This window comes from Melitaea cinxia, chromosome 11, assembly GCF_905220565.1.
Source record: "Melitaea cinxia chromosome 11, ilMelCinx1.1, whole genome shotgun sequence".
In the NCBI taxonomy this organism is placed as follows: domain Eukaryota; kingdom Metazoa; phylum Arthropoda; class Insecta; order Lepidoptera; family Nymphalidae; genus Melitaea; species Melitaea cinxia.
In genome coordinates this window covers 3388120-3407151 of record NC_059404.1, presented here as the reverse complement: position 1 = coordinate 3407151, position 19032 = coordinate 3388120, and the positions used below count along the sequence as shown (strand labels likewise).

Below are 19032 nucleotides of genomic sequence, written 5' to 3'. Positions count from 1 at the left end.
CGTTGATTTCTTGATTTATAAGATTCAATCAATAAAGGACACGACGATTGCTCGAAATATCAAGCCATTCATATATTTACACAAGTTGGCATCTATCTCGATCCGCATAAGGACCAAACAAACAACGACTGAATATTGAATTAGTTATTTATATTAAAGTTGCTATATCTTACAAAAAGTACAATGGGTCGGTATTGGTGACAATCTCCAAACCGATTCTTTGCGGTCCGCGAATCCGCGAAATGCGTATCAGATATTTTTTGCGTGTCTTGTAACAAAATTTTTCATTTGCCATTTCATATAGGTATTTTGGTAAATGTTCTTCTTATATTTAAAAAAAAGAAATAATCGTCCTGCAATATTGTAAACCTGTAAAATCGTGCAATATTACAATTACTCTGTTAAGTTCAAAGAGGTATATAAACATCAACCAGATTTCTAGATTTTCCAGAATTTTCTCTGTTTCAGTGAAGAAAAAGATACACCTTCCTATGCACTTACGTAAGAAAGACGGAAGGACGTTAAGAAAAAGGTGTAGAGTGTGTTACAGCACAACAAAAAGAAGAATCACCGTTTTGTACGGCTGTCCTGATTGTCCAGGCTTTCCAGGATTGTGCCTTGGATGTTTTAGATATTTTCACGGTTACTAATAGTAACGTTTTCTTTTTCTGACGAAGAATCAAAAAAAAAAAAAAAAAATTCGGAAATAATACACCTCCTTTTCATTAACAAATGTCTCAATTTATTTGTTAGATATTGTATTTCAATTTATATGTTTATAATTTGTGACAACAAAGTACTATCAGTTGAGGTTTTTTAATTGTCGTTATGTATTGATACCACCTCCATCGTGAATTATGTGACAATTTCATTGTACAATATTTATATAAAATGTGCAATTAGATTGTTGATCAAACTAATTTTACATAATTTTATAATCAACTGTATTAATAGAGAAAGTGACACTAATTTTGTAGATTAATTTGAAATTAAATTATAATTAATTTCAACAAACAAAACAATTAAAATGACATAGTCTGGTTCCTGTTGTGTACAATGTATATACGAGTATACTTATATGTGTTTGAGTACTTGTGTTTCGGATGTAATAGATATTATATGATGTTATAAATAATATTTAATTAGCTCCTTACTTTCAAGTACCTTGTTATCTACATAACTGTTACGTTTGCACGTGTTAGTTTTTATTTTAATATTTGTTATCACTAGCACGTGTTGCCAAATCTGATTGGGAGATCTAGAGAGATTCTAAAGACAAGTCCACCGTTGCTAACTAAAACTGTAAAGAAATTACTGTATCAAGTTTTGAATTCAACAAACAATAGTAAATCTGTGAACTGTTTTAGTTAATTTCACTTACCATTATTATCACATAAGCTGTACTGAAGTGACTAGAAAATAAGTTCCAAATTCAGGATGTGTGAAAAACTATTTAGTGCAGTTTCTCTAAATTAGGGCAGCAATAGTAATTTTGGAAAGTAAAACTTTAAGTACTCGTAGTACGATAGAAGGATCCTTTTCCACCTACATATGGTAAATATTTATAGTGCACATAATGTTAGCATTTGAAATTTTGTTATTCTAACAAATATTACAATATTGGATTTTGTATCGATATTAGATACTCTTATTGTTTAATTGTTTAATACCGGAACAGTACAAAGATGTCGACACCATCTTCCGAATATTTAATATTCATTAAAGATTAGTCATTCGCCATCTTTATTATTTGTTTTGCAGGGTAGTTACCCAATAAATACTGTTATCATTCAAATTTATGCTTCTAATAATTTTATAAGATTCTATTGATTGTAATTTTATAAGATTGTATCTAGTGTTCTTACTGTAATTATTATTGTTTGAAGTACCTGAACAGCGTAACGATGGCGACACCGTCTTCCGAATAGTTAATACTAATTTTCTCATTGGTCATTCGCCATCTTTGTAATCTATTGGCGGGATTGTTGTCCTATAAATATAATAATTTGTAAGTGAAGAGGCAGTTATTGTTTAATCATTGTGCGGCTAACGTTGATACTCGATATGTGGTGTATTAGCGATTAGTGTGATAACTTATTCAATATAGTTAAAAGTGGTTATTGTAAATGAATAACTATAGATTCGAAGTGAGAAATGAGTGATTCACTGACTGTTTTCAGTCGTGATCTACAATAATATATTGTTCATAGCTTAAGTACTGACTAGGTATGTGTTAAGGTATAATCGTGTTTCCTCGCAAACGAAAAAAAAAACAGACTTCAGTTGCATCGACAAGTAGGTAATACAAAGTAGGTACACGAAAAAAAAGTCAAATAAATATCCCTTATCAAAGATTACTCAGAAAGCAGTTAACAGATTTCAATAAAAATCGGTATACCTACTCGGTGAAAAATTATGCGGTACAACGGAGGCCGACGAAAAAATATATTCATGTAAATACGCAATTATTAGATACAGCTCGAAAAGTACTTGTCAGATCTCAATTAAATTTTACCACACGCATCACGTATTTATTTAAAAAAAAAAAACATCTAAATCGGTTCACCCAGTCAAAAAATTCTGAGGTAACTTACATAAACAAAATACAATCCAATTGAGAACCTGCTCCTTTTTTGGAAATCATTTTAAAACAAAAGAACTGTAATAATTTTCATTATTCTATTTCACAGAAATACATTTCATAAATTCGAGAAGAGGTAAAAAGTTGTTGATCTATGAAAAATATCCTTTCGCCAGACACAATGGAAGTAAGAACGGGGTATTGTGGAATTGCTCTTCGCGTTGTTCAAGAAACTGCAAGGCGCAAGTTTTATTGTCATATGATGGTGTTTTGGATGTTATCAATTCGGAGCACAATCATGAACCGCCTGTGTTCTATGTTAATGAAATTGGTGAATATGTTAGAGTAATTAGATGAATGATGGACTAAAATTGTTTTTTTTTTTTTTAATAATAAATTATTTATTTGAGTGTTTTCTACCATGTTAGATATATAGCATAGCATCATTTGCTAGTTACGATTTGGTACGTACAAAAATCGATCGACATCTGGTCACCGGGTGTTTACTTCCTTATTAATAATATGTCCATGATTTAAATGAAAATTCTAAACAAGCCAAAAAATTTAAACAATGAATGAGCCACTTGTATGTATTTGAATAACAAATCTATTTTAATTATTTAATTTGTCTTCAATCACTATTTCAGAAGCAAAGTTCATTTCTTCTAAAAAGGGAACGATGGTGTTGATGTATAAAAATTATACTTATGCTAGAAGCAGCTCCAGTAAAAAAGGAGAAATATACACTTGTTCGTCCCGTTGTTCGAAGAAGTGTTCCGCGCAGATATTCGTTGCTAAAGACGGGAATATTTTTGATACTAATATAAGCCACAGCCACGAGCAACCAATATTCTATGTAAATAAAGCAGGAGATTATGTCAGATTTTATAAATAATATTTTTTAGTCTCCTGTAACCTAATATCTTAATATTTAGGTGTGTTTTCACCGATCATTATTCAGATGATTATACTATGTTAGTCGTACTTCTAGAGTCAGATTATTAGAATCTTAAAGGTTTGGTATAGGTTTATCAACGTGACAGTTCACGACGTACTGTTGAAACTTGGGTCGGACGTGCTTTTGTAATGGTCCTGGTATTGCAGATCCATACGCTTCGATTTTGTCACCGTAGAGATAAAAAAGAAATAAACTTGAAGTCAGTTCTTTCTCCTTTTCGTTGTATAATACTAAAAATTAATTTACTATAAACTATCCCTAGTGTTCATACAAAGTATTCTAATATAAAATTAGCTTTATGATTTCTACGAGTATTATCTAAATTGGCTCTTGGAATTTATGCAATAAAGTAATCGATAAGCAGATAAATTTATTTACGTAAGTACGGCTACTTAAGAGGAAAGGGTATCTGAGAGATTTGAAAAATAGGTATTTGAATAAAAAGTTCCTGTCTCGCTGTTATGACGTCTCTTGCCCCGAGGCAAGAAAGGGACAAGACCATTTTAGGTAGATAATTATTAACCAAAAAAGCATTTCAAAGTCGACTAGTTTCTCCCCAAAACATGCCAATTTTTTTTATTTTTGTTTGTATGTAACTACAAAAACCTTCAGCTATGCCTCTGTTCTCGTTTTTTTTTTTTTTGTATATGTATATTGTATATATATTTTTTTTAATGAGTGTCTGAAAATGTATAAAAAATTAGGCAATATTTGTAGTTTTTGAAGACTAGTACTCTCTATGATAATAAGAATACGAAAAAAACCTAGACATAGGCATGGTCACGGCAGTTAAAGGTTTTATGTTACGAAAATATTTGATCTAGTGGCCATTATCCAGGGAAAAAAGAGTCGACAACGTTTGTATGGAGAAAGAGCCGGTATCCTTTCCTCTTAAGAAAGGCAAGCTTGATTTTTCTGTAGATAGTCCATCTTGACGTCGTTGAGTTTATATTTTTTACAAGTAGTTGTTTAGTATCACAATTGATGAGTAGATACAGTTAACAAAATCTCGTCACTTGGTTTGAAATTTAATTGGAACTTAACTTTATATATATAAATAATTAATAATTAAGAATAAACTGGATGTCATTTGACTAACGTATTCCATTATTTTGGATTGGCGTGTCGAGCCACTCGCTCTTAGATGACTATCTAAAGAAATATATAAGATCAGTTCTCGATAAAATATAATTGACCGTATATTGTTATAAATAAAATATTCAACCCTGTTTGTTATAATTTTGAATTGATTTTATAATAATACAATATACTTATCATATTGTGAGCTTTATCATATTAATTGTATTTTTTTTTTGATGAGATGTTACAATTAGATGAGATAAGATGTTGATATTAATAAAATATTTTTAGAAAAACTGTTTTTTATTTTATGTTGTAACGAAAGTTTCGATTAACATAATGTGATATAGATTAAATGAAATTACTATATGACCATGATGCAATACAATACTAGATAACCAACCAATATCGTAATAATAGATTTAGCAGATGTAGCAAAAGTATGTAATAAAAGTAATGTTACTTTATTCATTGCCTTTCGCATGCAAATATAAATCCATTTAATGCAAATATTAATGATAATAATGATCCAATCTAAAAACATGAAATACACGATAAAAAGCAATTTTAATTTTTTTTCTTATGAATTTCTATTTGTATATAAATTAGGCTGATAAAAGAATTGTGGATTAAAATAATTATATCTAAACAATATCGACGTTTCAGGTCCAATATTAGTAAAAGGTTCGAAAAAGGGAAGATATGTCCTTCTCTACAAAGGATTTTCGTTCACCAGACGGTCAAGGTCTAAAAAAGGTGTAGTCTGGAAATGCGTAGCTAGCAAAACAGATGAATGCACGTCAACCCTAACAACTGACCCTAATCTTAACTTGGTGTTGGCTAAGGGCGAGCATAACCACAAGAGACCAGATGAGCAGTCTAAACCGAAACACATATTTTTCATGACTCCGTAGCAATGATGGTCAAGAACTCTATAAGTTAAAGATTTATATGCGTATTAGCTTAAGTAAAATTTTGTCACAAAATCAGCACAAAAAAATTTTTACTAGTTTTAGTAAATAAATTATTTTGTGTGTGTTTATAAATAATTGTTTATGAGAGGGTTAGCGAACATTTGGCAAGCGTGCCATTGATGGCACGCAATACAATATTTTGATCACGTCCATAATCACGAAATTCAGCACTAAGAAAAAAGTTTGAAGTAGGTATTTAAAAAGAGGCAACAACTTCAAAACTATTTGATGTCACGTCTATGACCTTAATAAACATTTCTTTAGTAAAAATGGTACGTTGATGCATAAAGGTTCGCTTACCCTGATTTTTGACACACTGGTGTGCTTAAATTTGTTTTCCTAATTTTAACCATGTAACATGTATGTACCAATTTTATTATTTACCAATTTTGTGATCATAACTTTTAAAATTTCACTGTAATGATGATTAAATTAAGAAATAATTCTATAATTTATTATTTAAAAAATATAAGTTAAATAAGTATTTAGTCACTTTTTAGAAGCAGTTGTTATAGTTCTGCGTTTCTTAAATGTTCGACAATATATGCACGGTATGTAATAAGTTTAGAGCTAAGAAATATTATATTTAATAATATATACTATGGTTGTAAGATACTGCCATATTTCGCATTTTAATAGAAAGATTTCGTTTATTTTGAGATCATATATAAGTAAGTAATATTTTAAGATATTTTACTCGTTAAAAATGATAAGATGCGTAAATCCATGTTTGATAACTAGCTATAACTAATAGACTTAGCAATATAATAAATGATACCTACATGTATAGTTAGTGTGTATTGAATGAGTACTTTAGTGCACTTTTAATGCGAACAGTGCAAGCCAGTGCACGCTTATCCAACTACGAGTATTCGAATCAATTCTTACATGACTACATTATATAACTAGGTCTATATGATTAAATATATTACCATTTGTACTTACGCAGTTTGAAATTTTTTTGTTACTGAGTAACCTTTTAAAGGGGAATAACCTATATTATATATTAGTTGCCCGGCTGCTGTGACATTGAACGGGTGTATAAGGTTTATACGAAATTATTACATTAGTTCTATTCAATCATAAAATTATCTATAATCAATATTTTAATATACTTATTGTTATGCATATAGATCTTTTATTTCAAATCCTACATAAATTTTACAAAGTTACCTCGAGTTAACACAGAAACTAAAATTTGACAAAGCTTCCGTGTAGGCTCGAGCTTGGCTATCAAATAAATATTATTGTTTTGGAAACCTGTGTTTGATGCTCCTGTTATTAAATAAGCTGTCCGCTTGCCACTATATAGTGGTATAAAAATTGTTTACATCCTTTCTATTTATATAACAATATTTTAACAATACATCTTTTATCTTGTATGCAAAGTTTATGTTATTGTTGTTATATTGATGGACAATTGTGGATCAATTATAGATAAATTAAAATCACAATGATTTACAGTTTTATCAATTCAATTAATGACATCACTTTGATATCATTATGATATCAAACAACAATTCAATGTGTCAACATATTAAACGCTATATTCATGTTTAAAAGGTAACTAAAAAACCTGCAACTAAACATGACTCAAACGATTTTATCAATTACAGTGAAAGTAGTAACAGCGGTCGACGGAGCAACATTACTAATGCTCAACGGTTATGCCTTCACGAATCCCTCTCCGATGTCAGGTGGAGAAAGATGGTACTGCTCCGGCAGGATCAGGTGGAAATGCAACGTTAGTTTACACGTCAACGATGACTACGAGCTCGTCTGTATTTCCCATGAACACTCTCACGACCCTCCGATTTACGAAATAACTTCAGATGGTCTGTACTCTATGGCTATTTAATTGACAAAAAAATTTTCACGTCTTGTTTTAATTAAGCTTTAATACGTTATGTGTACAAATTATATTAAGAATATCTACAAATTATATTATAGATTTAGTTGAAACGAAAATTTCGAGTATTTCTGAAATCGGACAACTCTTTCTAAGTGACGACGTACCTATAAACGAAAACTATAATTATTTTCTTTCCATTTACAGTCAGCGGATAAAAGTTCGAAATGTTATTCATGTTATATTAACGTTATGCGTATATATTTATATTTTTAGATAATGGAATTGAATACATTTACATGTCTAAGAGATTGTGATATCTTGGACTTTGTATTTAAACAATCGCATTTATCTGATTAAAACAATGACGATCCCAATATTTTCTATCTTCTTTAATGATCTGAAACGCCAGTTTAAAGTGTATTATCATGATCCTTAGGATATTCGGTTTCTTTGATTTATAAGCGTGTAGACTGATGTACAAAGAATTAATTTATACAGAAATCGATTATCCAGAGGTATGTATGATATTGTGTTTACGTACTGGTTGTGACGGGGTGATTACAGTAATTTAATCTTATGATTCCAAAGAAATTACGATTAAAGATGTTACAAATTACAATTAAATATGTAATTATTCGGCGCAAATTATATTTTTGTGATATGTTCCTATTAACATCAATGACTGATTTACTATTTTGTAAATTTTTAAATGTTAATTTAAAATAATATGTTAATATTCTATAATCATTACGTGTACTATTGTAGTAGCCTTTTACAGGCAATGATAATTTTTTTTAAATAAAATTTTAAGTGGTGTACTTCAAATTTACTTTAAAATAATTAAATAATTTCCTTTTAATAGATTTTCTTTTCTTTTCATTCATTGGCCTTAGTACGTCTGTTGCAGACGATACTTAATAATAATTACTTAAAACATTATTAGTAAATATATATATATATATATATATATATATATATATATATTTATGTTAAATTAATTGAAAACTATTGTTCTTTTATTATAACAATCAAAGAACTTTGATTTTAACTAAATGAGTTTTCGGTTTGAAGTTTCCTAAAAAAACAAAATTCTTAATAAAAACTTATAATTGATACATAATATATAAAATAACGTGTTTTTTTTCGCAATTGATTTCATTTCAACTTTAACGATATGTACAAAGTTTGATAAAGAAATTCTAATGTATGATAATTACACGTACAGTGCTCAAACATCATTGGAATCGAAATAAGTACAACATAAATTCATTTAAATGCCCAAATAGAGGGTCTAATCGTTGTAACAAACTCATCCACATCTATTGTGATGTATTCTTATTTCTATAACAATTATTTGTACACTTCCTAACCGCCTTTCTATGCGCTGTCCTATACCCAAAGGTTGTCTGGAAGAAATCGCTCTTTTAGCGATAAGACCGCCTTTGTACATCTTCCTCTAATTACACTACTTTTGTTTTGTATCTTTTATTGGTGTGCAATAAAGAATATTATTATTATTATTATTATCCACGTGACCGATGAACTAAAAGTTAAAATGTTATGACGGTAGGTGAATTGTTTTTATTAACAGACGTCAAAAACAGAAGGAACTTCTCAATTCGACAGTATTTATGTGTATTGTGTTTGTGTGACTGTATATTTTATTTTGTGTTCGTAACTTTTTACTGGATAATTATACCGATTTTGTCTTTTTTTATTAGAAAGCTGGTGCATGTCATGTGGTCCCAATTTAATTTGTTCGAGATATGACAAGCAGTTTTTAAATCTTAATATATATAAATCTCGTGTCACAATGTTTGTCCGCGATGAACTCTTAAACTACTTAACCGATTTTAATCAAATTTGCACACCGTGTGCAGTTTGATCCAACTTGAAAGATAGGGTATATTTTGTTTTGATATATGTAATTATTATATTTAAGAAAAAAAAAAATAAGGCGATACGAAGTTTGCCAGGTCAGCTAGTTATCTCTAATAAGTTTTCGTCGACATAGGGCACAGCAGGAAATGTCAGGAGGGAGTGTTGTGTTCCTGTTGGTGAGTAAGGTGACCAGAGCTCCAGGTGAACGCACTTGCGATGCTTCTGGTGTTGCAGACGTCTATAAGCTACGCTAATCACTTACCATCAATCAGGTGAGCCGTACGCTTGTTGGCCAACCTACTTTTATTAAAAAAAAATGTTCATTTGATAATGATTTTGACTTCTAATTTTTGCGAAAATTTTTGCCTTTTCGTTTTTTTTTTCGTTTGGTAGGAAACAATTATTTTTTTTGGGTTGTTCTTATTGATCATATTGATTTCTTTTGATTAGATTTTCATATAGAATAAGGAGGATATTCAAGTATTATCTATTTAATAAAATATATTATATAGTGTTCAATAATAAAGCTTTATGATTACATAACGTCTACACTAAACGAAGGTGCGATTATATGTCTATTATATATATTTTTTGTTAACCTTTGTCATAAAAATAAAGATATAAAAAAGAGTTATCAATTTTTTAAGGAATGCAATAAATTATCTATTTAATACACACGCACACACACACACACACACACACACATATATGTCATATTTGTGTTTTTGTAAAAACTTTTTGATTCATTTAGTGACCGGAAATAGTGCTCTTTATTACCGGAATTATGTACGATGGGTACACATTTAGGCGTTCGACCATATCACGCAATAGTAAAAAAAGCCTGTGTTTCATCATGGCTTTGTACGGATAGAGAAGCGAAACGTTGCAAAAATATGTTACCGCAGATGAAAATTTCAGGATCATTGATACCTTTAATGACCATACTCATCCGCTTCCCAGTTTTAAGAGAACAATGAATGGAAAATATATTAAATTTATACAAAATAAAGTAGTTAATTGGTAGAAAGAACCAGTGAACACTATAAACTTAATATGATGTCATACTACTGTCGTTGAAAAATCATATTTTGTAAATTATTAAAGGTCTATTTAAAATATAATGTGTTATTATTTGTATGCAAATCTCTATAAGATAGCTCATATAATGAGGGCATAACTGTATGAAAGAAATAATTTCTTTGTTAAATAAATACTTAATTTTCACAAATTTCCTATAAAACTTATTTATATTCATACTTGTATACATATAATATAATTCAAACTTACGGTGAATTCAAAAATTGAATAAGATCCCTATAATTTATTGCATTCATCAGCGAACCATCTCAACAATTCATTTGAATAATCATTATACTCTTGGTATTTCATAGAATCACATAAATTGGAATAGCAACACTTAAAACAATAAAGTTATTGTGTAGTAGTGTTAATAGTTTTCTTGATTACAGAAAAGCTAAATTCGTGTTTCAAACTTCTGGGCACATTGATGCTGGAAATAAAAGATCTAAAGAAACGAGTAATAGTCAACAGTGATGCAAATCCTTGCGAGACAACCAGTGAAATAGCATTAAAAGTAAAAAATGATCTGCCACTGAAATCTAGGGAAGAAGTGTCTGCCTTCGAAACACAACTGTTAATATTGGAGGATTATCGTCGAGAATTCGTAAGTTCATATAAGTAATAGGACTACTTATTTTTACTTTAAAGTTTTATTCGAAAAATGAATGTTTTCTCAGGTTAGAATTGTTAATCAAGTTGGAGGAGCAAACGCTAAAGAGTACACGGAAAGAGTATTCAATAAAATATTCGCACCATCATTTGCGGCAGATAATACTTGGGAAGGCAAGAAAACTAAGTATAAAATTAATGACTTGAAATTAATTAAAATTTGCGAAGGTGAGATAAATAAAAAATAAACTAAGCTAAAATTATACTAAAAAAAGATTTATGCTTATACAATAAAAAAATATTTTACAGAGGTGATACTGAAAAAATATCCTTCGTGGGACAGTGGCGAATTTTCTAAAGTCGGAATCAATTGGTTCCGATTAGGCAAACAAAGAGCAGGTCAACAACCGGGGCAGAAACAAAAGCAAAATAAGCATTTAAAGGACGAGGATGCAAGAAAAGATTGAGGATATATTCTTATATGTATATAACATATTTTTATATTAAATATAATTTATTATACTTGGTTCATGAATTCGTTCTAATCCCAATTAGTTGCATGATGTAGCTACAGAAACAAAATTATATTTCTTAAGTGAAGGTCTTGTCTTTATTTCGAGTGAAAGTTTTGTACTATCTGTAACACATATTTACCTCATATTTATTTCCTAAATGCATATACATATGCTATTCCTATAAAAATCTTTTTTTTCGTCTTTGTCTACAATTCGATCCAATTTTTTGAAGTGAAACTTTAGGCGCATGAGGGTAAAATTTTTGCGGATGAAATGGCAACGTTTTTGTCGATGGCGCTGGGACGTAAATCTAAAGTTTTAGATTTGTATAAATACTTGGGAGACTTAAAAATTAGTTTGCCAAAAAAGTTTCACTTCTGACATGTGTACTTTGTACGCACGCACTTTTTTTTAAATGTTAGTTTGTGTGTGTGTTGTGTAGTGTATCTTTCTTTCTTGAATGCCAAAGAAATTTCAGTAGTGTAAAACTACTGTTTCAATGTTAACGTGTTAAAGCAAATTACTAACATAATAAGTGTCTATAGTTATTTAAAAAAAAAAAATAACTTCTTTAACCACATTTTACAGCACTGCAATATCAGTTCATACCTTCGTTGACCGGTAAGAGGAACTTGATTCTCGTCAATGACTACACATTCAGCCAAATAAACAAGGACATGAGATACTGGTACTGTACGAAGAAACTTACTGAAAAATGTCTGGCGAGAATACGTTTAGACGCTAACAGACGTATTGTATACTCATATATCGAACATAATCATCAAGCTCCCAATATTTTTCAAAATAAAACATGGTAAATATTTCAGCATTAAATAAAGAATACCAGCATATAGCAATATTATATATTATATCATTATTTCAGCCAATTAATTCAGCCAATGCCAACGGCATCTTGTATCAACGAAATATCGTACTGACGAATTATAATTTGCGAAGGGTTTGGAAAGTACTAAATTTCGTGATATTACGATGATTGCTCATATTTTCAATATTCTATCATCTCTGAATTAGATTAATAGTGATAGGCATTTCACGTAAGCTCTATAAAAAATAATGTCGAAAATCTATTTCTAGTAGGCAAAACTAGAGATAGAAAGATTAAAACAGCCGTTTCTTATGTACAAATTATAATATTATTGAACATTTTTCGTATCGGAACGTCATTTGTACGTAGAATTTTCGAGTATTCTGTAGCTTTCTTATAAGAAGAAAACTAACCGCTATATATTAATTACTTTATTACACTGGTATTTTTTTTTGTAAAATTACCATTTGTTTTACTAAAAATGCTTATAAACAATTTTTAATATCATTTCAAAAATCGACCGGGCGCCACGGTCGCTTAGACCGAATATAAAATCATCATATCAAAAATTTCGATCTAGTGGTTACATCGTTCCATAGCTTAACTGGCTAAAGCACCGACACGGTCGGAGATGCAGGTTCGATCCCCGCTAGAACGGTCGATTTTTTGATATGATATTAAAAATTGTTTAGAAATTCCTCATGTGTGGGTAACACAAAAATAAATGATACGAATTAAAAAATGCTTATGTTTAGTAAAAAAATATGCTAAATTACTAATCAGTATGTACAAATTCAAATTATAACTCAATTTGAGTAATTTTCAAAGACAAAAAAATCTACTAAGATGAAATAATTTTACAATTTTTAAGTATAAATCTTATTTGCATTACGGAACTGTTTTTTTTTTTATTTAATATTAATAACAGACTTCGAAGATTTACGAAAATGCTTAGTAATTTGAGTTACTGTATTTTTTTGTAAAATTACAAAATACTTTGTAATTCAAGTTACTGTGAAATGATTAGAAATTTAGAAATTATTTTATTTTTTTACAATTTTAACTGTAAAATTACTTAATTAATTGTAAAATTGCTAAAAAAGGATATTTCTCTGTAGCTATGATTGTACTAGACAGACTGATAATTTTCCTACACATTTTTGCCAAAATTACCAAAAAAAATTACTGATATATCGTCAATGTTGTAGAGGTGAACAGTATTATTTTTATTAAGTCCTGTGAATATTAATTTTAATATATATAATAGCTGGGCCCAGGACTTCGTACGTGCGGAATTTAACAAAAAAGTTTAGTTCTATTTGCAGAGTTATAATATAAATAAATTTCTAATATAAAAAGTAGCCTAAGTTACGCCTTATTTTATCAGCTATCTGCCAGTGAAAGTCCCGTCAAAATAGGTCCAGCTAGCCGGAACAAACAGACAGACACAAAAATTGTAAAAAATGTTATTTTGGTGCATGTACCGTGTATTATACTATTAATTGCCACACGCATTAAGAAAAAAGCTGTTATTTTAATATTACAAACAGATACTTCAATTGTATTTATTTGTATATATGAGAAAGGATCTTTTATGTTGTGCGTAACATGTAATGTGATTTATGTTCTTTTTTTGCTTTGTATGTCTGTAGTGCGAAGATTTTTAATAAACTTTTTTACGACTTTGGTCTTTTTATACCATATAGATTAGTAGTGAAGTTGTTGTAGGACTAAAAACTTTTGCTTAGATTATAATTATAATTTGCGCTTTTCAGAATTATTTTAACGTTATTATTTCTTTTTAGTTACAGTAGTCACGTTGTCGACGGGTAATACCTTCCTCATAATAGATGGGCATACGTTTAGAAAAGAGGAGTGTGTGAATGGTGCAACCAGTAGATGGTGTTGTAACGAGCCGAGCCAGGTGAAATGCGATGTATACGCGCACGTGACCGATAAATACGAACTAATATTAATGGTCAATAAGCACAACCACGCGCCGATATTGTGCAAAATGCTGCAAGGCAGAATTATATAATTTCACTTTTTATGTTAATTTTATTTGCATGCTATTTTTTTTTATATTATCGTCATAATTTTCATAAAATTTGGTTTAGTTTTGTTTATACTAATTAAGGAGTTAAAAGCTGTTTCGTTTTAAATCTGCAAAATAGATAAGTACTAATTTTTTAGATGTTAAACACAGCGTATTTGTGGAATTGACATTTGAAATTTGAACTGTTGAATAAAATATTATTTTAGTAAATAACGATGTTTTTTTTTCTTTACAATCCCTTCTAATATTAAATAAATTGTAAATACTAAGTGGGTTTTAATGGTCCTTTGTGTTACAGACGACGAATACGAAGATATTGAAAACGATCTTGATTCGGGTGACGATAACGTTGCTGTGTTCGTTGAGACGAAAAATGGAAAGACGATTCTACAGTACGAAGGATATAGATACCGCAAAGCGTACAAAACTAGAAATGGTACAAGATGGAACTGTTCGTCGAAGAAAAACTGCTCAGCATTCGTATATTTGAACGATCAGGATGAAATAATAATGGCATCGAAATATCACGATCATGCCAAGCCGATTTTAAAAGTGCGATCGGAATCTTCGGAACAAGAATCATTTGGTAAGCTGTGTAATTTACCATGGTATTTTTCTTTTAACTTTTAATGAAATTAAAATTTGAAGTTGTAAAACTTCTTGAACTACTTATAGTCTAAAAATGAATATACAAGAGAAACTTCGAGAAGTGAAATTTAAAATATGACACTTTTTATATTTCCAGATACGGCAGTTGTTATAACTTCTAGAAAGGGTAAAGAGATGCTTCTCTTCCGTAGCTACACGTACCGTAAACAATATGAGAAACGAAAGAAATGCAGATGGGTTTGTTCAACTTTAAAGAATTGTCGCGCTTACGTCTTTACAGACTCCAATAATGTTATTACATCAACTTTTGAAGAACACGAACATGATCCCCCGAAATATTATCTCAACCCTAATCATTTGCTCGGAGCACTAAGAGAACCACTCGTTTTAGAATCTGATTAAGATCAAATTTAGTTTTATTTCAAAGTTAGGTTTTATGTTTGGTGAAGATTTTGATCAAGCGTATTACTATGTCTATTCGTGTTAAGTGATATACTCGTAATGAGTGTTGACCACCAGGCTGTGTTCAAATTGACCAGTCCTTCCCTTCGAAAGGCGTTCTAATTTACTACGATTTATATAGAAATGGGGAAAGAGGCCTATGCCCAGTAGTGGGATATTACAGGCTGAAGCGTAGTATATAGACATGGGGCGTGGCTACACTAAGTGACAGTGGTCAATATTTTCTTAATGGGAATAGACTATGTACAAGTTTATATACTACGTGTCTAATGTATGTGCACGATTGTCTAATTTTATAATTTATTGCGACACATAAGTTTCGCAATGTTTAGTTTTTAATAAGTCACAAATATTGTCAGATAGTTGTGTAGCAGTATCTGTTTTAGTGTCAGTTAAACTTGATCGTGTCAGATTTTGGTAATGATTTTTTTTTAAGTTTATGTCATCAGTTTATTTGGTAAGAATTTAACAAATGAGTTTGTTTATCTAAGAAACTATCTAAACCAATATTTTTTTTGTGATTGAAATTTACTCCTTAGGGGTCGTCCATAAAGTACGTCACGCAAGATTTTCACGATCCCTCGCTCCTTTGTCACGCTAAGTCACACTTTCATTTACCGCCTAACAAACATAACGTTACAAAACATAGGTAACCGTCAATGACTTCACGATTAAAAAAGGTATACAGATAAATATTTTGTTTTTTTTTTCATCTTTGAAGATATGTAATAAAATCACCTTGTCAAATCTCGTCACGCTAATCAAAGACCCCTCTTCCTCCTATTTGCGAACGTCTTTTATGGATAACAACCTTAAACGATATAACGATGGCGTAGTATGAAAAATATATTGAAAGTGAAATTGTGTGAAACAGCAACGCTGAGACCCGAGAGAAAGAGAAAGAGTGGCACCAACATCTCTTGGAAGAAAGTGATAAATGTATTTTTAAATATTTCGGTACTCGTTGTTAAGGAGTAAACTCCAGTCGCGTTCTGGAGCTGACTCACACACTCGTTTTGGAGTTGACTCACACACTCGTTTTGGAGCTGACTCACACACTCGTTTTTTTTACTATATGAATAAATCACACCCACACTAGCAGTTATACGTGCATTTATTTAGAATTAGATAAATTTTCGCATGCGTTTCAGGTTATAAAATCGTCAACATCACTAAAATATAATTTCATATAATTAAATGTTAGTGATTAAAGTATTCTACGATTTGTGAATACAGTGCTTCGTGTTTAATATAGTAATTGGTTATTATTTTTAGTATTTTGAATAGATATTATAGTTTAAATTTGCATTGTATGTCTTATACAGTCTAACATTGAGTCTGAGATATTTTAACTCAATGATCTATCTAGGATTTTTTTACTTGAAGAGCATCTCATTGATCCAAAAATTGTTTGAAAATTCTATTCTATTCTATAGATAGCTATAGTAAGCAAAACGTGACTTTTTTTTTTTGTAATTAAGCTAATGATAAGAAAAAAAACAAAATGTTATGGCATGCCCTATTTTGCACTTTAAAATAACTTTTAAATGATATTTTATATGGCTGTAACAGTCAGCTGTTGTACTGCTGCTGCTGTCTGTGTATGTTATAAGATATTTATTTATATTTAATATGCAACATTTGCATTTAAATCTATCTGATGTATGACGGTGTCAAACGGATAAAGGCTTTTGATGTAATGGTTTTCACCATCTACTACAAGTTTATGGGATCATGTCTATCATGTATATGTCATGTGTGATCTATTCGTGACATGTAAATTTAAAAATTTTAGTTTATTAATTGAGATGACCGGGTTCTTATGACCTTGACTTGACTACCTGCTGTTAAAGTGTATTCGTAACTTGTATGCCGGGTATAATTTATTTACAACCCTTAAAACGCTTAAGTATAAAGGATTTTTGTCTGCAGTAATTATTGGTAACAAATAATGAAGTTGCAAATATTTCTATATTTTAGCTATAATATTAGTAATAGTATGTATTGCTAATTTGTATGTTGAATATTGTAACAAATTATTAACTAAGTTTCTCAATACGAATAAAGGGCTTGTACATATTTACGTATTTTATTTTATACTTTATTATTAAAAATATACTTGAGCGATCTCACAAGTCACAACGTACACATGCGCAAAAATAACATAATATACTATGAAACGAGCACCAATTTTATTTTTGACAATCAATGAACCTTTACGATAAAATACTTTTAAAAAACTTGCGTTTGCGATGTAACTTGAAAATGTTCATAATACGTATATATACCCTTGTATTTAGAAATACATTTTAAAATTTATGTACACAGCCTTTATTATGCTAAGTTGTATAGATTTGTCATCAAAAAAATATTATATTACTAAGTATCTACTGTATCTACTTATTTTTTTGGTAATTTAAGAAGATTTGATAATTTGATAGTATTACCTATGTATATCCACAAACAATAAATAAAACATTAACGTTTAATTCTTTACTCTAAAATCACTGTCTTAACTTGTTTCTCGGTACGTAACTATTAATCATATATATGTACTGACACTAAATATATATATTGTCTTAATAATAAAGTGAGGATGTGACAATTGTATGAGGGAATTATTTTTAGGTGGATAAAATGCTTTTATTTTTATTTTTAACAGATATATGCATAACAAAAAAGAGGAGACTTGAGAAGATAAGTGACGAAAAAAAGAAATTAAAAAAGAAAGAGTATGATCGAAAAAAACGTGAACAAATGAAAAGTAACCCTGAGTCTTTAGACGCTTTGCGTGAAAAGGAAAAAATTAAAGTATTTAAAGAAAAAGAGTAAACGTTTAATTAAACGAATAGGTCGTGTGAATGCAACAGAAGCTAAGTAAAGACGAAACCAATGGAAAAATAATAGTAAAGTATACAGGGAAAAGCGAGATTCAATGTTTTAGTTTATCAAAGATAAACTGTATGGTGTTGTCATGGGGACGTGGTAGGGCTCAATTTATATAATCACAAATTAACTGAATTATTTTTATTGACCATTCAGTATCAAACAGTGTTATCAAAGGGATAACACAGTTCTACTACCACCTTGTAACTGGAAAAGCTGACTGATGGCGGGATAACCATCCAACTGCTGGCTTTGAAATACACAGGCCGAAGACAGGCAGCAGCGTCTTTGATGCGACAAAGCTAGCCAGCCCTGCGGTCACCAATCTGCCTGCCCAGCATGATGGTGACTATGGCCAAAACACATGAGTCCACTCCATTGTTGTGCGAACTTGTGTAGGCCTATGTCCAGCAGTGGACTGTATTAGGCTGAACTGATGACTGATGACTGCTTCAGTATCAAATTTTCATGAACAGCATTCCGATATCTTACTAGTCATTCCCTTATCCCTCAAACTATGACTTTTATTAAGTCATTTTCTAGATGGTATGTATAAAAATATGGTAGCATCTTAATTTATAATAAATTTTATTTAGTAAAACTTTGTATTTGTGCAAAAAAATTTTTTTTTGAAACAGCGGGGCACAGATTGAAGAAAATGAA

General features: G+C 30.1%; 2 protein-coding genes and 1 long non-coding RNA gene across 3 annotated transcripts in view; all 3 read left to right on the top strand.

Moving 5' to 3' along the window:
- LOC123658064 overlaps window positions 1–19032 on the top strand; it is a 518186-nt gene that overhangs the window by 475587 nt on the left and 23567 nt on the right. The window lies entirely within an intron of this gene.
- LOC123658067 lies at window positions 10984–11717 on the top strand. The gene is made up of 2 exons (XM_045593551.1): window positions 10984–11243; window positions 11325–11717. Exons 1-2 carry the CDS (start codon window positions 11072–11074, stop codon window positions 11480–11482), a joined length of 330 nt encoding a protein of 109 aa, XP_045449507.1. The 5' UTR covers window positions 10984–11071; the 3' UTR covers window positions 11483–11717.
- On the top strand, window positions 14955–17562 carry LOC123658076. Its single transcript, XR_006743823.1, has 2 exons — window positions 14955–14998; window positions 15158–17562. It is a non-coding gene; the product is annotated as an uncharacterized LOC123658076 (long non-coding RNA).

Coding starts and splice junctions, on each gene's coding strand:
- LOC123658067 (XM_045593551.1), top strand. CDS start 11,072: ATGTTTTCTCAGGTTAGAATTGTTAATCAAGTTGGAGGAGCAAACGCT. Junction 11,244..11,324: donor ATTAATTAAAATTTGCGAAG/GTGAGATAAATA, acceptor AATATTTTACAG/AGGTGATACTGAAAAAATAT.